At 39.8% G+C, this 27,526-nt stretch overlaps 2 protein-coding genes across 6 annotated transcripts in view; one reads left to right on the top strand and one right to left on the bottom strand.

Annotated features, from left to right (window-relative positions):
* ANKRD45 (ankyrin repeat domain 45) overlaps nucleotides 1-23,633 on the bottom strand; it is a 59,431-nt gene extending 35,798 nt beyond the window's left edge. The window contains exons 1-3 of one of the 3 annotated variants that reach the window (XM_032291359.1): nucleotides 23,565-23,633; nucleotides 21,640-21,749; nucleotides 10,204-10,306 (exon numbers count right to left, since the gene is read on the bottom strand). The gene's annotated coding sequence lies outside the window, so the exon portion shown is untranslated. Of the gene's footprint in view, nucleotides 1-10,203; nucleotides 10,307-21,639; nucleotides 21,750-23,380; nucleotides 23,502-23,564 lie in introns of those variants that run through there. The other 2 variants (XM_032291360.1, XM_032291361.1) reach the window with 2 other exon arrangements.
* An 18-nt stretch (nucleotides 23,634-23,651) lies between these two features.
* Nucleotides 23,652-27,526, top strand: part of KLHL20 (kelch like family member 20) — a 46,646-nt gene continuing 42,771 nt past the window's right edge. For 2 of the 3 annotated variants that reach the window (XM_032291358.1, XM_032291356.1), the window contains exons 1-3: nucleotides 23,652-23,818; nucleotides 24,273-24,408; nucleotides 24,758-24,821. In XM_032291358.1, the coding sequence (XP_032147249.1) occupies nucleotides 24,799-24,821 (23 nt within the window). In that variant the 5' untranslated portion in view covers nucleotides 23,652-23,818; nucleotides 24,273-24,408; nucleotides 24,758-24,798. The remainder of the gene's footprint in view (nucleotides 23,819-24,272; nucleotides 24,409-24,757; nucleotides 24,822-27,526) is intronic. The other variant, XM_032291357.1, reaches the window with a different exon arrangement.

Here is a 27,526-nt window from a genome sequence, read left to right as displayed (position 1 = left end):
AGAATATGTGTGGCATCACCGTTCACAACAGCAAAAAACCCAGAAGGGAAAACTGAAGTCCAAGAAGAGAGGAGCATAACTGGTATATTCACATAAAATGGTATATAACTGTTACAAGAAATAAATTACAGTGCTATACCAAATGGTAGGCAGCTTCTGACAAGGCTCCCAATGTCCCACCCCTGCCTCTTGGTATTCATACCTTTGTGTAATTTCCTCACCTTGAGGGTGGGCTGGACCCAGTGACTGGCTTCTAATGAAGGGAATACAGCAAGAGTGATGGGATGTAAATTCTGCAATTCAGTTATAATGTAGACTGTGATTTTTGTCTTGCTGATATTCTCTCCCTGGCTTTTCTCATGTGCTGTGATGGAGAAGGCTACCTTTCAAGGAGCTGAGGGTGATCTCTGTCCAACAGCCAGTAAGAAGCAAGGCTCTTAATCCAATTCCATGAGGGACTTAATTCTGCCAGCAACCACTGAGTGAGCTTGGAAGTAGATCTGGCCCAGTTAACCTTGAGGTGACCATGACCTCAGGCAACACCTTGATTATAGTCTCATGAGAAATCCTGAAATAGAGAATCCAGCTAACTTGTGCCTGGATTCCTGACCACAGAAACTGTCAGATAATGAATAAGTGTTGTTTTTAACCTACCAAGCTTGGGGCTAATTTGTCACACAGCAATAATAAGACACAGAACAATATAAATGAATCTTACCAATATATTATATGAAAAATGTAAACCCAAAAGATTGTGTGTGTGTGTGTGTGTATATATATATATCAAGATATATTTTTGTCAACTGAAAAGCAATTAAACAGACTTTTTAGGAATACAAGTAGATGCAATAACACTGCACAGAAAAAAAAAGACACAAAGCAAGACTGAACACAAGATTCAAGATAATGTTTACCATGGGTGGAGGGTAGTGGGAGAAGAAAAGATGCAGAAAATGTAATAAAGGGAATTATATTTTTAGTAAAGAATATTAACATTTAAGTTGAGCCATCAAGAATGGGCAAGACTCTGTCATTCAGAAGTCAGAGGGAAGGAAATTCCAGATGGAATAACTAAGTTAAAGCACCAAAGCAAAGATCACAGTTATTTTTGGGAATGAGTATGTTGGCCAGTTTGGTTAACTATAGGCCATTCAAAATAAGCAAGAAGTCTGCTCTTAAAAGAGGCTGGGGTTGCTTCAGTAAGTCTGAACTTGATTCTGTAGTAACTGGTGGAGTGGGGAGCAATTAAGGACAGTTAGCTGAAGGTTTTAGTGCTAAGGAACTATGTAGGTTTCAAGGAGATTGATCTGACAAGCCTGGGTGACATAGATTAGAGGAAAAAGAGACTCAAGGCAAAAAAGAAAAATCAATGAGACAGTTATTTCAGAAGTCTGAATTAGCATGAATTAGGGCTTTAATTATTCACTCATATAATTCAGTGTTTATTGGATTCCTTCCTCTATGCCAGGTACTATGCTAAGTCCTGAGGATTCAACAAGGTAGAAAAGATCCTTCCTATCCTGAAGCTTATATTCTGATTGGGCACAGGCAATAAAAAAGAAAACAAATGTGATGATTTTAGATTGTTATGTTTCAAAGGAAATAAACATGGTGAAGTGATAAGAACAGGGAAGTGAAGAGAAAAAACTTCAAAAAGAAAAATCAAGGTGATACTGAAGTAGGACTGCAGAGAATCACAAAGACTATCAAGGCCGCAGGAAGATGGAACAGCATTCCAAAGCAGGGGTAAAAGGTCAGACAGCAAACATTTTAGGCTTGTGGGCCCTACTGTCCCTATTCTAACTACTCAGCTTTGCAGTTGTCGCATGAAAGTGGTCATAGACAATACACAAATGAATGGGCATGGCTGCGTTTAAAGAAAACATTATTTACAAAACAGGTGGTGTTCTACAGGCCATAGTTTTCTGACCCTGCTCTTAAAAAACAACAGTCCCCTGTGGCTCACGCCTATAATCCCAACACTTTGGGAGGCCAAGGCGGGTGGGTCACAAGGCCAAGAGATCAAGATCATCCTGGTCAACATGGTGAAACCCCGTCTCTACTAAAAATACAAAAATTAGCTGGGCATGGTGGTGCGTGCCTGTAGTCCCAGCTACTCAGGAGGCTGAGGTAGGAGAATTGCTTGAACTCAGGAGGTGGAGGTTGCAGTGAGCCAAGATCGCACCATTGCACTCCAGCCTGGGTAACAAGAGTGAAACTCTGTCTCAAAAAAAAAAAGAAAAAAGAAACAACAGTCCCTGCAGATGCAGTTGCTGATGAGAAAAAAAAAGAAACAGTCCTAAAGAGTGCTGAAAGAAAACTGTCATTTAGTTCTACAGTGAAGAAAATAAATAGGATAACAGTGGAAAGATCATTGTGAAATGCATTTTAAATTGGTAGAACATTAGAATCTTCTCTATTATAAGCTGTTAGGGATTCTTTGACACAGAAATAATAGAAAAGACAATAAGACTGACTATTTAAAGAGATTCTTTTCACACATGAGAAATTTAAAGATGGAGATGGTTCAGCAGCTCAAAAATACAGATCCAATCTCTTTCTATCACTCTATTCCAGCATACTTAGTGTGTAAGACTTTCATCTTCACAACTCTTACCTCATGTTATAACTCCTGGAATCTCATCTTAATTGATGGCAGGAAGAATGGGGAATCCCCTAGAGGATGCCAGTGATATAAATCCCTCCAATCCCTCTTAAGGGGAAAGCAAAACAAAAATCTTTCCTAACAAGTCCCAGCAAACTTCCAGTTGTATCTCAAAGGCTGTGCAATGTCATGTGGCTACCCCTTCTTTAAGAGGAGAGAAAAGGCCAGGCGCAGTGGCTCATCCTTGTAATCCCAGGACTTTGGGAGGCTGAGGTGGGTGGATCACCTGAGGTCAGGAGTTTGAGACCAGCCTGGCCAACATGGTGAAATCCTGTCTCTACTAAAAATACAAAAATTAGCCAGACGTGGTGGCATGTGCCTGTAATCCCAGCTACCAGGAGACTGAGGCAGAAGAATCGCTAGAACACAGCGGGCAGAGGCTGCAGTGAGCAGAGATTGCACCACTGCACTCCAGCCTGGACGACAGAGCAAGACTCCATGTCAAAAAAAAAAAAAAAAAAAGACAGAAGAGGAAAGAAAAAGAAAGTTTCTTGATTTTTCCAGCCTCTATGATAGAGGCAAGCAAGGTAGACAGGGGTTGGAAATGGGAGTTGAGTTATCTAATTAACCATGACTCATAGTGGAAACTTAATTCTTCAGTGTCTGACATCCAACTCCCCACCCTTCCAACACAAACACACACACACAAACACAAACACAAACATACACACACATGACTTCTTTAAAGCACTCCTATCTCAGTTTCAGAGAATTCTAATAAAAGATATAGCTAATTTCCTACAACAGAAGACAAAGAAGCAAGATTCTTCTTTTTTCCCTCTCAGCACAAGCCTGGGGGGCAGGCACATTATTTAAGCTCAGCCAACCAGGGGCTCCATCCCATGAGTCTAACTCTTTAACAATGGACACAAGGAAATGAGGCTAGTTCAAGGGCATTCATCATAAGTACAGAAACAGTATGCTGATCAAACTTCCTACTATGAGAACATGCTGTGGTTCTTGTGGTCTGATCCTCCACAGTTCCTTGGTTTCCTCATTTTCAGTCTCCTAATGATTACTAGTTGTCTTCCCCAAAATCTCAACTCCTTTTCTTTTGGAATAGAACCCCACCCTCTTTTCTTTTAACAAGGCTTTTTTTTTTTTTAAACCAATCTTTATGGTGGAATAAGACTATTTTCCAGTCTCTCTTATAATATGGTGTGGCCACATGTCCAAATAGCAAGCAATATGATGTAAGCAGACATATAGATTACAAATTCCAGGAATATTTAATTCCTTCTCGCTGGATTTCAAGCATAATGGCTGGAACTTGCAAGGATAATTTAGACCATGAGGTGGTTGTTCTCTTCAAATACATATATATTATTTTATGATCTTGTATAAATTATTTCTGTTATAATACATAATATATTAGTTTATGACATTTCATTTTAATTTTACATGTAAATATATATAACTGCTATCAATAGAGTAATTACATAATTTATTGATTGGTAACTGGATAATTTTATGCTGGATACATTGCATATATGGCTATATTTGTACATATATGTCGTTTTAAAACAAAGCAATATTTCTTTTTACTTCAGGTAACATATCACTGTTTTTGTCCCATTCTATTTTTTTAAGACTGGGTGCCACCTACTAAACCAACTACATGACCCACTAAATGGGATGCAACCCACAGTGTGTAAAAGCATGAGTCTCAAATAGGCACTATGGAGACTATAGCAGGAAATCAAGAACAACTCTAACAGAAGTTAAACAGCTTGTGTTTATGGTTAATAGCCTGGGTGACATATGTCCCAATGTATGTGGGACAGTTCCTGTTATATCTGTTTTGGTGGTATAATTTTTAATAGCATCTACTTTCACTCTCAAAAGTGTCCACTATTATTAGACAATAATTTTGTCACTCTATTAATAGTAGTTGTGATCTTTTGGAACACTTCTGCTAAAGATATCAATATTCAAACCTTGGAGAATAGAGGCCGGATGTGTTTGGAATGCCTTTCACTGGCACAGCAGGGACCCAGCCATGAGACCTTGAAGATACTCAGAAAGTCCTATTTTTGTTTCATAGGTATTCCTGCTATGAGACCCAGAATAGCTTTATATCTCCTACATTCCAACTACCCAAATTCCATTTAGGCCAATCTATAAACCCACTTTCTTCCTAAAACTTTTCTTATTCCTCTCTTGAGTGTACACTGACCTCTCAATATTCTGAACTGCAAAGGCCATTATGTATAGTCTATACAACACAACCTATCAGATATGATATTATTTTCTGATTGCTTCAAGTATCCAAGACATTTATCCAATTAGGTTGTAAACTTGCTGGGGGCAGGAATCAAGCTTTACATTTCTTTGTGTTACTTTCAGACTTGCCACATTTCTTAACAAGTTGTATATATTCAGTAGCTCTTAAAGTCAAGCTTGCAATTCCCGGTGCTTTCTTTTGTAGCCAAGAGCAATGGGTTTAGAGTCAGAGAGACTTGGGTTCACAATCCAATCCTGCAACTTATTAGCTGCATAATACTGGGCAATTTACCTACTCTCTTGTAGGAATGACACTAGAGCCTAGTCTATGATCGTTCTAAGAGTTAAAATAAATTAGATGATGTACATGCCAAGCACATGGGGAACATTTAATAAATAGAGCTACCATCATCATTATTAGGTGATCATCAATCCTCACACAAAATCAACCATGAAGCAAGGAAAAGATGATACTACTTCTATTTATTTTCTTTTATTATTATTATTTTTTTAAACCCAAGGTCTTGCTATATCGCATAGGCTGGCCTAGAACTCCTGGATTCAAGCTATTCTCCTGCCCTGGATCCCAAGCAGCTGGGCTCACAGTCCTCCTGCCTCCACCTCCCCACTAGCTAGGACTACAGGCCCATGACACCAGGCCCAGCTCTTCTTTTTTTTTTTTGAACGTTCCATAGTTTATTCCTATGCAGGGTATGAATAAATAATTTTCTACCCTACTACCATGAGACACTTGATTACCAACACATTATTACACATCTAGAGAACAGTCTGATTCCAGGTTAATCCAGAGATTGAGAGACAAACTAGATCAAATCTTGAACTATAATTTGGGCCAGAATACTCATAGCTTTTCTTGTCATACCCTTGAATGGAGCTTAATTTCCAACATCAACCCAGAACCAACATAATGAGGGCAATGGTTCTCAAATTCTTTGATTTCAGGGCTCTTTACAGTCTTAAAAATTGAGAAGCCCAAATAATTTTTGTTTATGTGGGTTATATCTATTAATATTTATATTAGAAATTAAAACTGAGGCCAGGTACAGTGGCTCACACCTGTAATCCCAGCACTTTAGAGGACACAGCTGAGTGGATCATTTGAGTTCAAGAGTTCGAGACCAGCCTGGGCAACATGCTGAAATCCCATCTCTACAAAAAATACAAAAAAAAAAAAAAAAAAAATTAGCAAGCATGGTGGCACATGCCTGTGGTCCTAGCTACTTGGAAGGTTAAGGTGAGAGAATCGCTTGAGCCCAGGAGGCAGAGACTGCAGTGAGCCATGATCATGCCACTGCACTCCAGCCTGGGTGACAGAACAAGACCCCATCTCCAAAAACAAAAAAAAACCCAGAAATAAAGTATGTATTAATTCATCTTAAACACATTATCTGCTAATAGAAAGAGGAAAAAAAAACATAGTTTATGAAAAATAACTAGGCCTGAATACAACAAAAGATTGAGTAAGGGAGAATTCACTCTCTCTGCCTGTTTTCAAGCTAGGCATCTGCCTTCAGGCTCGGGCTGGGACTGGAACTTATATTATCAGGTTTCCTGTTTCTCAGGCCCTTGGACTTGGATTGGAACTATACCAACGCCTCTACTGGATCTCCAGCTTGCTGAAGGCAGATCTTGAAATTTCTCAGCCTCCATAATCACATGAGCCAATTCCTTATAATAAATTATTCTATATTTATTCATATATACAAGTGTCCCTCAGTATCCAAGGGGGGATTGATTCTGGAACTCTCTACCCCCATAGATACCAAAATCCATGGATGCTCAAGTGCCTTATATAAAATGGTGTAGTATTTGCAAATAACCTATACACATCATCCCATATATGTCAAATCTAGATTAGTTATAATACCAACTACAATGTAAATAGTTGTTATATTGTATTGCTTAGGGAATAATGACAGGAAAAAAAATCTATATATGTTTAGTACAGACACAACCCTCCCTGTTTTTTCCAAATATTTTAGATCCAGGGTTAGTTTAATCCACAGATACAGAGGACTATATATATTGTATTGATTCTGTTTCTCTGAAGAACTCTAATATTTTAACTTTTTTTTTTTTTGAGACACAGTCTCACTCTGTTACTCAAGCTGAAGTGCAGCGGTGCCATCAGGGCTCACTGCAGCCTGAGCACCCAGACTTAAGCAGTCCTCCCAACTCAGCTTTCTGAGTAGCTTGACTATAGAGGCGTGCCATCACACTAGGCTAATTTTTTAATTTTTTTGTAGAGACGGGGGGTCTAGCTATGTTGCCCACGCTGGTCTCAAACTCCTAACCTCTAGCAATCCTCCCACCTCAGCCTCCCAAAATGCTGAGGTTAGAAGTGTGAGCCACCATGCCCAGCTACAATTTGCATTTTAGAAAACTCATATTGGTCATGTGTTAGCTAACAGCTTCCCAATACTTTTATGATAAGATCCAAGGTGACATTAATGAAAGTAGGCTTTTAAAAATATTACAGCATGAAACATAAATGAACCAACATTTTGCTAATGACTGCTTTTCTCCTTCACAAAATCAGCTTCACTTCCCTGCCATTTTCCATTATCAAACATGGGTAAAAGATCCAAAGTATAAAACAGACAAATAGATTTTAATGTAACACAGTATGAAAAGTTCATTGACATGGCTTCAGATCCCACATTGCAACTAGCCTTTAAGAAACTACCACTTGTAGGCCAGGCACAGTGACTCATGCCTGTAATCCCAGCACTTTGGGAGGCCAAGGCGGGTGGATCACCTGAGGTCAGGAGTTTGAGACCAGCCTGGCCAACATGGTGAAACCCTGTCTCTACTAAAAATACAAAAATAAGCCAGGCGTGGTGGCAGGCACCTGTAATCCTAGCTACTCGAGAGACGTAGGCAGGAGAATTAATTAAATCTGAGCAGCAGAGGTTGCAGTGAGCCGATAGCATGCCACTGCACTTCAGCCTGGGCAACAGAGTAAGATTTTGCCTCAAAAAAAAAAAAAAAAGAAACTACCGCTTGTAGAGTTTGGGTGCAATCACAAAAATATGCACAATTATCTGAAAAAGCTATTAAAATACTCTTCCCTTTTCCAACTATATATCTATGTAAGGAGGAATTTTCTTTACATATTTCAAAACAGCGTATTGTAACAGACTGACTGTAGAAGCAGACATAAGAATCTGTCTCCCATTAAGCCAGAAATTAAAGACATTTGCAGAAATGTAAAACAATGTCACTCTCTCACTAATTCTTTTGTTTTAGAAAATAATTATTTTTATGAGAAATATATAATTTATGTCAACATGGGAGTTTGTTATTTTTTAAGGAATTAATAAACACTTTCAAAATCCTCAGTTTAATTTCTAATTCTTACAACTATATTGATAGATATAACTCACATAAAGGAAAGCTGTTCGGGATCATTTTTTAAGAGTGAAATGGAGTCCTGAGACAACAAAGTTTGAGGGCACTGCCTTAGGACATCCATGAGACCTAGAAATAGGAAAGGCTTGCCGGGGGCTTGCCCCTACTACTTGCCTTCTACTACCACAGAAGCAGAAGAAACTTGGAGACTGTATCCCTCTTGATTCAGAAATTCAAGATTGCAAAACACAACTTTAAAAACGGGGGAAGAGATGGAGATGAGGGACAAGGGGCTTGAAAGAAGCCAGCAGGGAACGGCCAGGCATACCTAGTAATTATATAAATGTTCACGTGCATCACACAGTGAAGACAGGGGATCATACAGGGAAGACAGTTGCTATAGCAGGGCAAGGAGGCTTTGCAGGGAGGGGCGGCTGTAGAGTAAATCACTCCAGTCACGGCTGAAGGGAAGTCACAGCAGGGACTCAGTGCAACTGAGTTAGCCAGAGGCTCTCCTGAGTCCTGATCAAACCAGGAAAAACCTGTTCACAAGGTATGTAAACCAAAGGTTAGAACCAAGAGCACCCAGTATACCAGAACATCACCCCAGAGCCAAGGGAAAGAAAAGGGACCCTGACTCGTCTCCATAGCTGATTCCATGAGCCATCCACATGCATCCACATAGCCAGGGCACCATCTCAAGGAAAGAATCCAAGAGGATACCTGAGAACCGAAACATTTGTATGTAAGAGAAACACTAGCCAAAGAAATCAATTCTAGATCAAGCTCAACTTTAAAATCAATTGGGCATTTAGATTCTTTCCTAATAACCAATAAATGAAAGCTCATGAAAGGAACTAGGTCAGTCACATACAAAAATAAACTACATTTTCTTTTCCCACAAAGGTAATAACATACATCAAAATTATAACCCTGCTACATATAACTAAAGTTTCACAGAGAATATGAGCTTGGAAGGGAAGAGGGAAGGCTGGAACTATGAAGGCAGAATGGCATTGCCTTAGTCTTGATTCTGTTACTAATTAAGTGACTTTTCTGAAATGAGGACAGCACCTGGTCTGCCTTACTAAATAAGTGTAGAAAAATAAATCTATAAACTTTTCTTTTTAACTACAGAATGTGAATGCTTTTAAGGCACAATGGAAAATCACATAGATCACAGCCCCTATCCCATAGGCTCTCACAGTTTAGTAAGGAAGACACAAGTAAATCAGCAATGACAGAGTGAGAGCAGGGATACAATGGAGGCAGGCAAAGAGTGCTTTGAGAGTAAAGACGGTGGACATCTACTTTCAATTCTGGGAGGCAGTCTCAGAAAGGTTTCCAAGAAGAGGTGAAACCTCCATATTTGAAGAGTAGGAGTCCTAAAAGGGAGAAAAAAAGGACAGTCCGGGTAACGGGAAGAGCATAAACAAAGGGCAAGGAGGCAGGCGACGCAGCCTGAAGTTGTGAGAGAGGAGTAGATCCTTACGTGCCTTTTAAGCCATTTGACTTTTTTTCTTCAAAAAAAAATATAGTCCTTTAAGGATTTTAAGTCCCAGCTCAAAGAGAAAGACCCCAAGGGCAGCCCTGGGCACACAGGGTTAAACAAAGGGAAGGCCTGAGAAACAGGATGCAGAAAGTGGCAGCGCCGCCAGGTGATTCATGAGGTCCCGCGAGGAGGCATCGGACACTTCAGGACCTCAGAGTTTGCTCTTGGGCCTGAATTCCCTGGGGACCTTCTGCGATCCTTCGCGGCTGCCCGCGGGGTAGGGGACGGGTGCACAAAGCTCTGGACAGAAGCAGAGTCTGCGGGCGCTGTGACTGAAGCCCACTCCCCTCCAGCCCTGCCCCAGCAGCCTGGAGGGAAGATGTCCGTCTACCCCCTCGCACCCCTCCCCGAGTGCCCACCCGGGTCCCAGGCGCCAGGACCCTAGACTCACCACACCCGGGTCCCAGCCTCCGCAGCTACCATGGCAACGGCGCACCGCGCGCGAGGCAGCGCCTCCCCCTGCGCCGCGGTTCCGGCAGCGCGCGAAGGTTGCTCTTGGTGGCGAAGGCGCGGGAAGAGATAAGGGAAAAACAGCCTGGAATTAATCTAGATCATTTCAGTCTCTGGGTGGCGTGTCGGTTTTTCTCCTTTGTTTCGTAAATTTTCTGTAATGCGGTATTTGTTTTACAGTTTAAAAATAAGTTGTGCATATGGGCTGTTGGCTTGTTTTGTCTTTGACGTTTAAACGAGAGAATTTTTTGGAAATACGAGGTTGCATTCTAAAAACTACAAAAGATTGTATTAATAACCCCTTGCTTAATTTTCTAGTTATTGGACATATTTCTCCCATGGTTTATGGTCATTGTCACCGACAAGGAGCGTTTCAGGCGACCTCCTCACAAGTGCCAACTACTGTAGGAGCAGAAGAAACTTGGAGACTATATCCCTTTTGATTCAGAAATTCAAGATGCAAAACACTATTTTAAAAGAGGGGAAGCGACGGAGTTGGAAGGACAAAGGGTTGGAAAGAAACCAGCAGAGAAGGGCCAGGCATACCTAGTAATTATATAAATATTCACATGCATCACACAGTGAAGACAGGGAATTTTTTGTGCTGAAGGCAAGTGTGAAGGAAAATATTCATTTCTTTACTGTTTCTACCAGCAATCCATTAAGGATTAGGTAAATGTTTTAGAGGGCTCTCAACATTTGTGCTGAAGTTTGAATGGCCTAGTTTTGAAATGAATATTTGACCTAAGGCCCAAGCAAAACTTCACCATTGTTATAGTAGGTATGTAGCCCAGGCATGAGCAGAGCAGGCTCCTCTCTCCCCCACCAGGAATGTCAGGCAACCATCAGGTAATAAACAGTTGTTAACTGTCTCTCTAAAGTAATAATGGGTTGCAGCCAGTGCCAGGAAGAGGCACGCTCCCAATAGATAGAAAACACCTGAAACTGGTTAGCAGCAGCTTCCCCGTAAGAGCTCAGGAGTTAGGTGATGTGAGAAACACACTCACCTGTCCAAACCCAAAGAATGGACCTAGAAGCATGAAGGACAGCAAAAGTGAGACTTTTTAATAATGGTTTTTCGAGATCAGGTGTCTGGTGGGCAGGCACACCCAGTGCAGTTTCAACAAGCAGTTTGTCACCTAGTGTGCAAGTCTCTACCCTGGTTCCTCATAGGCTGAGTACTACGGGGTTACAATCTTCCCCAATGCCGCCTAAGTTTTATTATCCCCTTTTAAGGTTACATCTTGTCCCCTTCCCCACTTTAAGTTTTGATTTCCCAATGGCAAAACTTTCTTTCCATTTATGGATTAGCCACTCCACTCCTACCCTTTTTCTCCCTCCCCTCTGACTTCTGTCAGTCTTATCACTCTTCCCAGACGTCTGTAGCGTGCGGCTTCTCACGTCTGTAAGGGAGCTGCCCGAACTTGCCCTTTTCTTTTTTAAAATCTTTTGGACACAGCATATTAAAAGAAAATGAGTCTCTGGTTTCAGGTTTTGTCTGATCTCTCATGGCTAGGATGGTTTATTCCTAGACGGGTAAAACCCCAGTTATTAGGAAAGTTCATTTTTAGAAGGCTGTGGAGTCTTATGTCCTATGAAGAGAAAATGGGCGGGGAGGAAGAAAAGCAACAACAAACAGAAGAACAATCCTGAAAAATCAATATAGGCCATGTTGCTGTGAAGTCCATATATTAGTAAGCAGGTAAGAAAGTGGCTTATGTATGTAAATAGGTTGCTATTATTTTCCTCTGAAGTTTAAGTTGTTTAGCTTCAGTTTGCAGGGCTTTACAAAAGTATAGCTTAGTTTTCAGTGACTCTAAATTAGGAAAAATGGGGAAAAAAGAAGGTAAAAAATTGAAAACATTATTTTGCAGGCTCATAGCCAAGAAAAATTAGAATTCAGGCCGGGCACAGTGGCTCATGTCTGTAATCCCAGCACTTTGGGAAGCCGAAAGCATGTGGATCACCTTTAGCAAGACTTTGTGTCCATTTTTGACCCAGGAGTCAAAGCCCTGTAACTTAATGTTACAAGTACTTTAAAAGCACACACAGAAAGATACACGGATGTAATAACCTTAATTCTTTTTTAAAAAAAGGCCTGGCTCAGTGGCTCATGCCTGTAATCCCAGCACTTTGGGAGGCCGAGGAGGGCAGATCACGAGGTCAAGAGATGGAGACCATCCTGGCCAAGATAGTGAAACCCCGTATCTACTAAAAGTACAAAAAATTAGCTGGGCGTGGTGGTGCATGTCTGTAGTCCCAGCTACTGGGGAGGCTGAAGCAGGATAATTGCTTGAAACCAGAAAACGGAAGTTGCAGTGAGCCGGGATAGCACCACTGAACTCCGGCCTGGCGATAGAGCAAGACTCTGTGTCAAAAAAAAAATTAGTATCAGTTTTTTTCCTAAGCAAACCAAAACTTAATAACAATGGCATGGGAATTTTTTTATTAAACATAAAATCTATTAGGCCAGTTACCAAAAGGCAAAAGAAAAGACCTTCTGCAGTGTACAGAATACTATGTTGGAAGAAAACATTTCCTTTAGACCTTCAAGAAAATATTGTTAGCATCAGGCCACTAAAAACAGAACTTTGGGGAAAAAAACCTATATGAGCTGAAAATGAGTTGAAAGAGAGCTTTATTATTTCACACCTTTTAAAGAGGGAGAAAAAAACAAAAATGGCAAGATACAATAAAAGTTGAATTTTGAGTTTAAAAAAAAAATTAGAATCTTTTATAATTTATTAAGAGTAAATCAATCCCTTAAGAAAAATTTACTGTTCAAATCAACTCATTAGTGTATTTGTTTTTTATATCGAACCCAATCCCTAGAAAGACCATTATAATTTCCCTTTAATTATAAACAACTTGATAACATAAAAAATTTTTTTGAATAGTATTCATTTCTTTTTTTGAAATATGTATTTTATTGCATTTTAGGTTTTGGGGTACATGTGAAGATTGTTGCATAGGTACATACATGGCACTGTGGTTTGCTGTCTTCCTCCCCATCACCTATATCTGACATTTCTCCCCATGTTACCCCTCCCCAACCCCCACCCCTCAACGTCTCTCCCCTAGTTTCCCCCCACAGACACCAGTGTGTCATGCTCCTCTCACCGTGTCCATGTGTTCTCATTGTTCAACACCCGCCTACGAGAGAGAACATGCGGTGTTTGATTTTCTGTTCTTGTGTCAGTTTGCTGAGAATGATGGTTTCCAGGTTCATCCATGTCCCTACAAAGGACACAAACTCATCGCTTTTTATGGCTGCATAGTATTCCATGGTGTATATATGCCACATTTTCCCTGTCCAGTCTATCGTCAATGGGCATTTGGGTTGGTTCCAGGTCTTTGCTATTGTAAACAGTGCTGCAATGAACATTCGTGTGCACGTATCCTTATACCAGAACGATTTATAATCCCTTGGATATGTACCCAGTAATGGGTATGCTGGGTCAAATGGAATTTCTATTTCTAGGTCCTTGAGGAATTGCCACACTATCTTCGACCAATGGTTGAACTAATTTACACTCCCACCAACAGTGTAAAAGTGTTCCTATTTCTCCTCATCCTCTCCAGCGTCTGTTGTCTTCAGATTTTTTTCATGATCGCCATTCTAACTGGTGTGAGATGGTATCTCAATGTAGTTTTGATTTGCATTTCTCTAATGACCAGTGATGATGTGCATTTTTTCATATGTTTGTTGCCCTCATAGATGTCTTCTTTTAAAAAGTGTCTGTTCATATCTTTTGCCCACTTTTTGATGGGATTGTTTTTATCTTGTATATTTGTTTTAGTTCTTTGTAGATTTTGGATATTAGCCCCTTGTCAGATGGGTAGCTTGCAAAAATTTTTTCCCATTCTGTTGGTTGCCAGTTCATTCTAATAGTGGTTTCTTTTGCTGTGCAGAAGCTCTTAAGTTTAATTAGATACGATTTGTCTATTTTGGCTTTTGTTGCCATTGCTTTTGGTGTTTTAGTCATGAAGTCCTTGCCTATGCCTATGTCCTGAATGGTATTGCTTAGGTTTTTGTCCAGTGTTTTTATGGTGTTAGGTCTTATGTTTAAATCTTGAATCCATCTGGAGTTAATTTTAGTGTAAGGGGTAAGGAAGGGGTCCAGTTTCTGCTTTCTGCACATGGCTAACCAGTTTTCCCAAAACCATTTATTAGACAGGGAATCCTTCCCCCATTGCTTGTTTTTGTCTAGTTTGTCAAAGATCAGATGGTTGTAGATGTGTGGCGTTACTTCTGAGGCATTTGTTCTGTTCTATTGGTCTATATCTCTGTTTTGGTACCAGTATCACGCTGTTTTTATTATTGTAGCCTTGTTGTATCATTTGAAGTCAGGTAGTGTGATGCCTCCAGCTTTGTTCTTTTTGCGTAGGATTGTCTTTGCTATGCAGGCTCTTTTTGGTTTCATGTGAAGTTTAAGGTGTTTTTTTCCAGTTCTGCGAAGAAGGTCAATTGTAGTTTGATGGGAATAGCCTTGAATCTATAAATTACTCTGGGCAGTATGGCCACTTTCACAATATTGATTCTTCCTAACCATGAGCATGGAATGTTTTTCCATGTGTTTGTGTCCTCTCTTATTTCGTTGAGCAGTGGTTTGCAGTTCTCCTTGAAAATGTCTTTCATGTCCTTTGATAGTTGTATCCTAGGTATTTTATTCTATTTGTAGCAATTGTGAATGGCATTTCATTCTTAATTTGGCTCTCTTTAAATCTGTTATTGGTATATAGGAATGCTTGTGATTTTTGCACACTGATTTTGTATCCTGAGACTTTGCTGAAGTTGCTTATCAGCTTAAGGGGAATTTGGGCTGAGACGATGGGGTCTTCTAAATATACAACCATGTCATCTTCAAATAGAGACAATATGACTTCCTCTTTTCCTAACTGAATACCCTTTATTTGTTTTTTTCTGATTGCTCTGGCTAGAACTTCCAATACTATGTTGAATAGGAACGGTGAGAGAGGGCACCCTTGTCCAGCGCAAGTTTTCAAATGGAATGCTTCCAGTTTTTGCCCATTCAGTATGATATTGGCTGTTGGTTTGTCATAAATAGCTTTTATTATTTTGAGATATGTCCCATCAATACCTAGTTTATTGAGGGTTTTTAGCATAAAGGCTGTTGAATTTTGTCAAACGCTTTCTCTGCATCAGCAGTGAAAGTTTTAACAATTGCACTTTAATTGTCCCAAAGGCTATCTTTCTACCACAGGTGTTGATATTCTCATTGCTAACCTGCAAGCAGGTGGTCCAACACCAAATTCCCATTATAGTGACTGCTTTCTTGTACCACTCCTGACACCAACTGTTGCAGTTGGACTCCTCAGAAAGCATATTCTGAGAAGGAATTTAGTATGCAGGAAATTTATTAAAGAGTGTTTAATTTTATTAAAATAAAAATAATATAAGTAAGTAATAAAATTTTATTTAAATAAAAATAGAGGGCCAGGCGTGGGGCTCACACCTGTAATTCCAGCACTTTGGGAGCCTAAGTGGGTGGATCACTTGAGCTCATGAGTTCGAAACCAGCCTGGGCAACTTGGTGAAACTCTGTCTTTACAGCAAAAAAAAAAATACAAAAATTGGGCAGGTGTGGTGGCATGACCTGTATTCTCAGCTATTTGTGGGACAAAAGCAGGAGAATCACTTGACCCCAGGAGATTGAGGCTGCAGCGAGCCATGTTTGCACCATTGCACTTTAGCCTAGGTGACAAAGTGAGATTGAAAGAAGGAAGGAAGGAAGGAAGGAAGAAGAAAGATTTTGCTTAAGTGATTTTTTTTAATTATGAAGAAGATTTAATAAATAAAAGTATAAAGCTCAATACTTTCAAAATCTGGCTGCCATCCCTAACCTTTCTACCCTTATCTCTCCTTTCCCCTATAGAAAACATTTTTATTAACTCTCCATTTATTGTTCAATTTATTTATAAATGTGTATATGGAAAATTTTAAACTATAAATAAATACATATACACTTATATACACTCACATTATATTTCTACCCCTTTCTTAATCAAAGTTAGCATGCTATAAACACTGTTCACTTGGTTTTCATTACTTAACAATATGCCTGAAGAGTATGCCATTAAGAGATCTTCCTTGTTTCTTTTTTATTTTTATTTTTTGAGACCAAGTCTCTGTCATCCAGGCTGGAGCACAGTGGAGCAATCTCAGCTCTCTACAACCTCCGCCTCCCAGGTTCAAGTAATTTTCATGCCTCAGCCTCCCGAGTAGCTGGAATTACAGGCACTTGCCACCACACACAGCTAATTTTTGTGTTTTTAATAGAGATGGGGGTTTCACAATGTTGGCCAGGCTGGTCTCAAACTCCTGACCTCAGGTGATCTGCTCATCTTGGCCTCCCAAAGTGCTGGGATTACATGAACCACCACACCCAACCTCTCCACTTTAAAGAAATTCACCCATATTTTCTTATATTATTTTCACACTTTCATTATTACCTTAAGATTTCAAATACATTTGATTGGTGAGGGGTATAAAGAACCAGACTTCTTACTCCAACTTGTAGCAAATACAAAGGACCATCCCAGGCTCAGATCTTCCCATAGGGTCTTCAGAGGACTTTGCTGAGACTGCAGTGAAGTCTAACTGATTATATAAAGAAATCCAATTTCATATGTTTCCATGGTTGTATCAGCATCATTTATTAAACAGTCCCTATTGCCCCACTGATCTGAGATCACATATTACATTTCCATATGTTCTAAGGTCTATTTCTGGATTTCTTACCCTGCTGCATTTATCTGTTTATATGCCCAAACCATAGTTTTAATTATAGAGGTTTTAGAACATGTTTTAATGATATCTCTTAGGGTTAACCCTCCTCTCAGCTGTTTCTATGTTTAGTGTATTTCTGGTTATTCTCATTTGTCTTTTCTTCCATATTAACTTTATAATCAACATATCTAGTTCTGTAAAACCTCTGATGTTGATTTTACTTGTTGCTATGGTTTGACTAATGGATGGTATCCTCTACAAATTTCATGTTGAAATGTAATCCTAAATGTGACATTAATACTTATGGCTTTGGGGAGGTAATTAAATCATGAAGGCTCCACCCTCACAAATGCAATTAGCTCCCTTATGGCTCAGGTTTGAAGGAACATTCTCTTACCTTTCTGCCACGTGTGGAAACAGCATTCATCTCCTCCACAGGAGGCAGCAGCACGACAACATCTTGGAAGCACAGAGCAGCCTTTGTCAGACACTGACAAAGCTAGTGCCTCGATCTGGGGCCTCCCAGCCTCCAGAACTATAGGAAAATAAATTCTGTTCTTTGTAAATTACCTATTCTAAGGTATTTTGCTATAGAAACACAAACAAACAAAGACACTGGATTGCATTAAATTTATAAATTATGGGGTACTGCTATCTTTATGAAATTGAGCCAACTTATCCAATAACATGGAATGACTTTCTATCTGTTCAAATTACTTTTGCTTATTTCAGGAATGTTTTATAGTTTTCCACCTAGAGGTTTCATATAACTAATAACTCTTGACTGAGATATTGTAAAGGATTTAGATTCTATCTAATAGATGAGAAAACTGAGAACCAAAATGACCAAGTGATGGCTTGAGATCACAGGGTTAGCACTGGGACCCTGGTCTTCTGGCTCCCATCATAGTGCTCTCTGCTGTACCACCCTGTAACACCCTAGAATTCTGTAGCAGCATCAAAAAAACTAGGAAAATTCTTGGGTATTGTCTTATTTCTGCTCATTCTTCTTGCTCTGTTCCTGAACTTTCCCAAATACTTTCCAATTTCACTAGCTTTGTGTCATGCCACTCTCCCCAGTGCACACTGACCAACCTGTCCTTGCCTCTCTGGGTTTACTGTCTTTCCCTGGAACATTCCTCCTTCCCTTCCAATTCATGAGGTTTTAGTCAGGCTGTCCGCAGTTTTATCTAGAGGCTCAACTGAGGAGAATATTCACTACCAAGCTCACTCATGTTGCTAATGGCAGGATTCAGCTCTTTGTGGGCTCTCGGACTGACACCTTCAGTTCCTTGCTGATGGCCAGAAGCCTCTCAGTTCCTTGACCGAGGCTCTCCACAGGGCAGTTTACAACATGGTAGCTGACTTCCCTCAAAGAAAGCCAGGGAGAGATGACATCTGAGACAGAAACCACAGTCCTTTTGTAACCTAATCTTAGAAGTACCATTCCATCACTTTTGCTATATGCCGTTTGTTAGGCACTAGGTTCAGCTCACACTCAAAGGAGGGGATTACATGAGGGCATAACACCAAGAGGCAGAGAAGACTTTGGGCCACCTTAAAGGCTGCACACCACACTTTTTGTTACCCTCTAGACCATATCTGGGCACCCTACTAGATGTTTTCTTTTTCTTTTTTTCTTTCAGACAGGTTCTCACTCTGTTGCCCAGACTGAAGTGTAATGGCACAATCACAGCCACTGCAGCTTCAAACTCCTGGGCTCAAGTGATCCTCCCATCTCAGCCTCCTGAGTAGCTGGGACTACAGGTGTGTGACACCACACTCAGCTAATTGTTAATTTTTTCGTACAGACAAAGTCTCCCTGTGTTGCCCAAGCTGGTTTTAAACTCCTGGGCTCAAGCAATCCTTCTGCCTCAGTCTCCCAAAGAGCTGGGATTACAGGCATAAGCCACTCTACTAGATGTTTTCTTAGCACCCAATAGATCACTTTCAATTACCCCAATTGTAATTGAACAACTAATTGTGTAATTCATGGTTCAATTTTATACTGTCTCCTCAAGAATAAAAATTCACTGGGTGTGGTGGCTCATGTCTGTAATCCCAGCACTTTGGGAGGCCAAGGTGAGAGGATCACTTGAGCCCAAGAGTTCAAGACCAGCCTGGGCTACACAGTGAGACCTCATCTCTACAAAAAAAAAAAAAAAAAAAAAAAATAGCTGGGCATGGTAGAACATGCCTGTGGTCCCAGTGTTTGACCTTTTGACTTAGCGTTTTATTTGCTGGCATACTTCTACGGTCTTGCATTCCTTCTCCCCTGATTCTTCCGTTGGGGTGGGTTGTCAGCATGTGCAACTGCCTGCCAGTGCTTGGGAGGGGAGCGTGCAGAGTGGCTTTACTGGAGTTGTACACATGCTCACTTGAGGCATTCTTCCCATTCTGGTGGAATGCCCCCAGAAGGTTATACCAGTTAAACACTGCCATTTTGCCCTTTAATGCACATGCTGGACCCCACTCACTCAATTCCTGAGATCTTATTGAGAAGCTGCCACCAGTTTCAGGTGTTTTATCTATTGGAAAACTGCCTTTCCCTAGTACTGGTTGCAACCAATTATTATATTAGAGAGGGAGCATGACAACTGCCTGACCATCACCCGATGGTTGCCTGACATTCCTGGTAAGGTGCAGGGGAAGCCCTGTCCTGCCTCACGCATGCCTGGCTAGGTACCTACTGTAACAAGGTGAGAGGATCACTTGAGCCCAGGAGGTGGAGTCAACAGTGAGCTGTGATTGCACTACTGCACTCCAGCTGGGTAACAGATTGAGACCTTGCTTCAAAAAAAAAAAAAAGAAGGATGTAATTTTCACAAACAATGGGCCCTGTGGTCTTGCCTACCACTAAACCTTTGGTCCAACCACTGTATTTATACATGGAAAACAAGATACAATTTTTGATTGAACTATAAGGTAAGCTCAGCAACCCCTGAAGAATTATTTGGCTGTTGTCACTACCTCTCACCTGTGAACCCCGAAAATCTAAGACAGGTCTCAGTTAATTTAGAAAGTTTATTTTGCCAAGGTTGAGGATGCACACTGTAACACAGCCTCAGGAGGTCCTGATGGCATGTGCCCAAGGTGGTCAGAGCACAGTTTGGTTTTACACATTTTAGGGAGACATGAGATATCAGTCAACATATATGTAAGATGAACATTGGTTCAGTCTGGAAAGGTGGGACAACTCGAAGCAGGGAGGGGTTTCCAGGTCATAGGTAGATAAGAGACAAATTGTTGTGTTATTTTAAGTTTCTGATTAGTCTCTCCACAGGAGGCAATCAGATATACATTGATCTCAATGAGTAGAAGGGTGACTTTGAAAAGAATGGGAGGCAGGTTTGCCCTAAGCAGTTCCCAGCTTGACTTTTCCCTTTAGCTTAGTGATTTGGGGGCCCAACATATTTTCCTTTCACATACCCAATCTAGGTAAAATCTATTTTATGTGTCCTTTCAACTATAAATTCAGGCTCCCAAAGGGCATAGTCTTACTCAGGTGGCAGAAAAACTGTAATTACTGCAAATGCCAAGTTTACCACATACTCATTTCTTTTTTCTTTTTTTTATATTTTAAGAGATTTATTAAAAACATTTAGTGACTGCGAAACCTCCAATTTTCTCTAGGTCTTGACATACATAAAAACGGTTGATTCACGCTGAACTTCTCCACGATAAAAAGAAACAGAGCAGAAGCACAGACCAGATTGCAGTGGGTTGAGGAGTGAATCACAGAATTACAAAAATAGGAGGGACTGCTCTTATCCTCGACAGGAGTTTTAAAATCAGTCTTTGGTTAGCAGCATTTTTAGTAACATTTTTATACCGTATAGTAACATTTTCATACCTATACTATGAATTATAAATATAGTATAATTCATATTACAGAAGAGAGTAAAAGTCACTGTCAAGATACCTTTTACAAAAAGCAATTCACAAAAGGGAAATCTGAATGCCACTTTCACAAATGAAAAATATTTGAACAGTAATGAGAGAAATAAACATCTAAACCACAGTGAATTACCATTTTATACCCATCCAATTGGCAAAAACAAATTTAAAGTTGGAAAACACCAACTATGATGATAAACAGACCAACATAACCCCTCAAACACTTGTAGTAGAGAGACAACACAGCACTGTAGCTGAAAGCACAGACTCTAGAGCCATTGTGAATGGTTTCAAGTTCTTGCTTTACTTCATAACTAGCTATGTGACTTTGGGCAACTTATGTAACATTTTGGTGCCATCTGTGAAATTCGAATGATGATAATAAATCCTACCTTGAGAGGACTAACGTGAGTATTAATGAGTTAATATAACATGCTACGTATTTGCTAGTATTATTATTATTGAAATAGAATAATGACTTTAGAAAGCAATTTGACTAGTGCTAATACAGTTGAAGCTGTGCATAGCATACAACCCAGCAATTTTACTTCTAGGTACATACCCCAAAGAAACACTTACATATGTACGTATTTTTTTTAAATCTATGGTATATTCATATAATGGAATACTAAATAGCAGTGAAAATAAATAAAGTAGTGCAGTAGTTCTCAAACTTTAACATGCACTATAAATGAAGAACTTGTTAGAACACAAATTACTGGGTCCTACCTTCAGTTTTTAATTCAATAGGTCTGTAATGGGGCTCAAGGGTTGGCATTTTCCAAATGATGCTGATACTGCTGTTCCAGGACCACACTTCTAGAATCACGGAATTGGACCTGCATTGATCAACATGGACAAATCTTACAAACAGAATGTTGTATGGAAAATGCAAGTTGCAAAAGAATACCTATGCTTTGATACCACTTATGTAAAGTTTTTAATATGAAAAATAATTTTACTACGTGTATACATATCACTTATACACATGCAGTAAAAATTTTGAATAAGATCACAAAGCTAGTCAGTTATAGGTCTAGGATGTGTACCTATGTGTAACTGTGAAATTACCTTTGCAAATTGAAACCGCCTTTGCAAAAATTCTATCAGTGAAAAAATTATAGCAGTGGGGGAGATCTGATCTAGCCAAATCCCATCTTGCCTTTAGCTTTCAGTTTGCCCTTAATTATTCCTGGGCTTAAGCCAAGATAACTTTGGGAGACATTTAGTTTAATGGTTTAATAATTATAGTTCTTCCCCAAAACTCAACTGCCTTTGTAAAGCTACTGAGAAACCACCAGACTAGGGGGATAAATGAGCCTGAATTCTGTTAAGGTGTAGACATAAATGATTTCCAGCCATTATTCCAGAGGTCACAAGATATGCAGCTTCTCCAATTACTCCTGCAGATAACAACACTATTGTAGATTCTAAGATTGGCCTTTTGAGGTATCTTTTTAAGTTTCTTGCATGTTTAACTACCCCGATAGCTCCACCTAGACCCACCAACTGTTCCCGTGGCTCCACCCAGAAACAACTCAGTAGGCAGGAGGACCATCTCCTATACCCTCAATCAGTCAGCAGCAAGCACCCATTGCCTAGCCACCCCTACCCCTTTCCCCAAACTACCTTTGAAAAAAACCCTAGCCCCCAAATGCTCCAGGAAGCCAATCTGAATAACAATAAAACTGATATGAGTAATAATAAAATCTCTTCCATTTTTCCACTCAGTGTTGTGTAAAAACTCTTGCTCTATTGCAATTCCTATACCTTGATAAATCAGCTGTAGCCAGGAAGCAGGCAAGAATAATCTATTGGGCCATTACATCTGGATCTAAAGGCCATGGGTTTTCCACTACAAGCTAATTAACAAGAGGTATCCTTTCCCCTCAGAAACAACTGGACAAACCTCTATAGAGTCTATGTAAAGAACAACTAAAGAAAATCTGGTTATTACTTAGCCTAGTATACTTATCAGGAAATCAGCAAGTCTTTCTCTGATGTTCCTGAAATTGTAATCCCCACCTTACATTTCTATCACTTGTTTTCTAAATATTAATATACAGTAAAAATCAGCTGGCTGTGTGCTATGGAAAAATCTGGAGGAAAAGATAACTTGAAAAATACACTTTTTTGACTCTGCTTGCTACTGAAAAAAAAATTTTTAAGAAAATATGCTCTTCCCTTCCTAAAATTAAAGTGAATCCACAGAAGATGTGTTTGGTGAAGTGTCTGGTGCTGAATACAAAGTAGAAAGGGCAAACTGACACAGCCTTAGAGCCTGGATAAAAACCCTTGTCTTGAAAGCTCAATTGTGGGAAATCTGGAGGGTCAGATCTATCTCTGATCTGTCTATGTATCTTCTGCACCTTGCACATAGTAGGGGCCTGACAGATAAATTATGCCAACCCATGCGTGCATGCAATAATCCAATCCACAATTAGGAACATTGTGCCAAAAGGGGACCCACCTACTACAAAGAAAAAATTCCTAGCTTTCTGTGACTACTCCAGTCTTTCTACTGCCTTTGCTGACGAAAACAAAGAAGAGAGGGCTTCAGTATTCAAATACTGCCAGTTCCTCAGTGAACTCAAAAAATGCTTACTCTCGAAATGCAAGGAACCCCCATGAGGATAAACAACCTGTGAGGTTACCTGAATTCCCTAGCAAAGGACGCGACTACTTCCGGAGCCGCACCGGAACCCCTTGGCGGACTGTGTGGGTTCCTGCGGGAACGATTTAGGAATAGGACTACTTCCTGCTTCTGGACATGGGCGGGTGAAGGGAAAGGAAATAGCTTTAAGAGCGGCATTTTGCCTGCGCTAACAGCAGTAGAGGAGGAGGCAGAGAGGAGTGGCGGGCGGAGTAGACGGTGGAGGCTGCGGCAGAGAACAAAGTGTCAAAGCCGGTAAGTGAGCCAGCCGCCTTAGAGCGGGGAACAGCGCATAGCGCTCCAGGGCTCGCTTTGCAAATATGTGGTCCCAAGTTGCTGAGCTGCCCCACGGGGTCAGGGCCGTGCTCCGTCGGTCGCTTGTCAGACGGCGCTGGGAAGAGGCTGTTGGGGTGCCGGGGCAGGGCGTCGCGGAGCTCCGGAGTGCGCTCTCGCAGGCTGACAGCCTATCTCGTAGCCAGAGGAGGCCCTGGGCAGTGTCCTGCCTGGTAGTGCTGGGGTTCCGCACCCTGGACAGCTTCCCCAGACAGTGTTTGGAATTCAGGGAAGGAAGAAAGTAATGTGCGCCCCCATTTAACCCTTGGGACCTGGCGAAATCTGCTACGTGGGTAGTGAACATTGTTTCGGGGACCGAAGGATATGCTTGTAAAGAGTGTTAGTCTGGAGCCATACTTTCCCTGCCCTGTTCAAGCTCCCTGGGCTGTCGGAAGCGGAGTTGTTTGTTTGTAAAGGCGAATGCTGACGCCTCCTGCTCCTGTCACTTCGGGACAAGTTAACAACCTTCAGATCCGTTGTTAAAGCAGCGTGTTCCATATGTGATCTATCAGGTTAGTACTGCTGTGGGTATCTGGTGATTGCTCTGTAAATTTACTTGATGGCGAGATCACAGTTAAATATGTCCAAACACTTTTTGAAGAGAAGCAATACTGATCTAACAGTCAGGACTGTTTAGCATACTTTCCCTTACCTTTACATTTAATCGTTTTAGCATGCACAGTAAGGATGGTAATCTTAAATGTATTAGATTAAGTTACTGTGCAATCTGCAAAAGGCCTGTGGTATAATAGGATAGGAAACTTTTGTAACTGACGAAGTGAGTGAAATGATTATATAAAGATTGTTACTGTAAAGATCAGAAATCACTTTTATTAATTTCCTGCTTTTCTGTTGTCTTAGGTTCGGCTTTAAAGTGTGGTGAAGGGTACTTTTCATGGTGCATGGAAGGAAAGCCAATGCGCAGGTAGGCATTTAGAAAGAAAATCTTTGGTTTCACTCATTAAAATTCATCATGTAATAATTTAAATTTTTAAAAAGGCGTTTCAATTGTAATAAATTCTGCTTGCAACTAATGAGTCTTGTTCTAAAATAAATCAAAAGTAATATTAAGAATTAATAGCTTTCTAATAGAGTAAAATATAGAAGTTAAATTTCTGAAAAGTGCTGTGGATTGTATATACTGTTAAACACAATTTTCCTTTTTTCAAGTTTTTTTTACAGTAAATCATTAAGTGCACTATGATACTATGTGGATTTATTATAATCTTCAGTCCCCTATAAAATGTAGAGAATTCTGTTGCCATATAAGAATCATAATTATTTATAATACAGTGTACTGCATGCCTAATTATGGTTTTGGTTATTTCCTTAATGTTCAATAATAATAAAGCCTACTCACATTTGTTCTGTTAATTAAAATAGCTGCATTGCAGGAAAGATTGTATAAGAACTAAAAAAGGTATTAGACATAATAACTTAGTCCATAGAAAAATAGAAACAATGTCTGGGAAAATATAGACAATTAAATATGCCCTTCCAACCCTAGAATTTAATAATGCTCTTTCTCAATATGTTCTATCAAATGAGACTAGAATCTTTATTGATGCAAAATCAGCCCAGTTCTTTTTTTTGGTTTTTAAATTTGTTTTCTATTTATTTAACTCTATTTAATCATTTGTTATTTAACATCAAAGATAAACAACTTTGGCAGTTCTTTTAAGAGAAGAAACATTTTATAATGGGAATATGACTTATAACTCAGAACTTGGAGCAAGAATCAGAATGTATATCTTTTTCCAAATCTGTTATTTATCAGTTGACATTGAACCGTTCATCTTCTCTGTACCCCAGTTTACCTCTTTAGTGTATCTGATCAGGATATTGGGGATTAATGAACATTTGCAAATGCTTTAAGATCTCTAGATGAAAAGATGTTATCAAGATGAAAAATACGTTATCTTTTTTATATTTTACTCTATAATAGGAATATTTTACCACAATGTACATGAAAAAATTAACAACATATATTAAGTGCTTCATCAATTCAATTCTAACATTATTGCAAAAGATGAGATTGCGTCTCATCTCCAGCTACCATAAAATGTCATATCTTATGTAATTGCTAAAATAAGAGCTTATTATTTTTTAAAAGAATGGCAGTGTGGGAATGTTTTTGGTTTATCAGTAGTTTCTATATAAAATATTAGCTTAATCATTCATACCTGCTCTTTTTTTCTTCCTTTATTACATAATACTGTCAGCTATTCAAAATCATATTGGATAATTCTAATGCCATTAATTGTTAAGTTACAGCTCTTTCTTCATCACTATCAGTTGGCCAGAGCCTAGACTACTCACATTGATCTCTGATCTTTCACCTGCTTCCTACATTCAATTGTGGTCACACCTTCCTATCCTTTTCTTATTGGGCTGTCATTTTTGCTGATGCAACCCAGAAGGCAGTCTCTGTAATATTGGGTTTATACTCAGCTGCTACTAAAGAAGTTTTGAGTGAGAAGTAACTTTTTCTACTGAGATTATTTGAATACATGTTCATTCTGCCTACTAGATTGTGAGCTCTTTGAGTCTGATGTCTTCATATATTTGCATCACTAGCACCTAATGATTACTGAATAATTGTTTGAATAGGACTGAACAATTTCTACAGACTTTCCCAATCCAAAAAAAAATATCTATGAACAAGAAGAGACTGAAAATTTTTGTTAAAGGTATTCTAATTTCTTGATTATAAAGTTTTATGAAATCAATTGGCATTTTATTAGTAAAGTTTCATTACATCATTTATTTATTATCATTTGCATACACAAGGCAAAATTTAAAAGGTACAATAGGATATTTAGTAAAAAGTTAAGTCTCCCAGTGCTGTCCCCAGTTCCCAGTTCTCTCCAAAGGCAACCACTGTAAGCAGGTTCTTATGTGTTCTTTCAGAGCCATTGTAGTTCATACACAAATATATATATAAGATGTCTTCTCTTTTTATTTTTTTAATTTTTATTTTATAGAGATAGGGTTTTGCCGTGTTACCCAGGCTGGTCTCAAACTCCTGGGCTCAAGCAGTCCACCTGCCTCAGCCTCCCAAAGTGCTGGGATTACGGACATGAGCCACTATACCTGGCCAACGTTAGTGGCTTTTAAAAAGAAAAGATGGCTGAGCACATGTCTAAGTTATTAGACATAATAACTTAGTCCATAGAAAAATAGAAACAATGTCTGGGAAAATATAGACAATTAAATAGGCCCTTCCAACCCTAGAGTTTAATAATGCTCTTTCTCAATATGTTGTAATCCCAGCACTTTGGGAGGCTAAGATGGACAGATCCCTTGAGTCCAGGAGTTCAAGACCAGGCCAGCCTGGGCAATATGACAAAACCCCATCTCGCCGGGTGCAGTGGCTCAAGCCTGTAATCCCAGCACTTTGGGAGGCCGAGGCGGGTGGATCACGAGGTCAAGAGATCGAGACCATCCTGATCAACATAGTGAAACCCCGTCTCTACTAAAAAATACAAAAAATCAGCCGGGCATGGTGGCGCTTGCCTGTAATCCCATCTACTCAGGAGGCTGAGGCAGGAGAATTGCCTGAACCCAGGAGGCGGAGGTTGCGGTGAGCTGAGATCGCGCCATTGCACTCCAGCCTGGGTAACAAGAGCG

Source organism: Sapajus apella, unplaced genomic scaffold, assembly GCF_009761245.1.
Source record: "Sapajus apella isolate SASKATOON/1434 unplaced genomic scaffold, GSC_monkey_1.0 scaffold25, whole genome shotgun sequence".
Classification (NCBI taxonomy): Eukaryota; Metazoa; Chordata; class Mammalia; order Primates; family Cebidae; genus Sapajus; species Sapajus apella.
The sequence above is the reverse complement of the archived record's forward strand: the minus strand, read 5'-3'. Positions and strand labels throughout refer to the sequence as shown.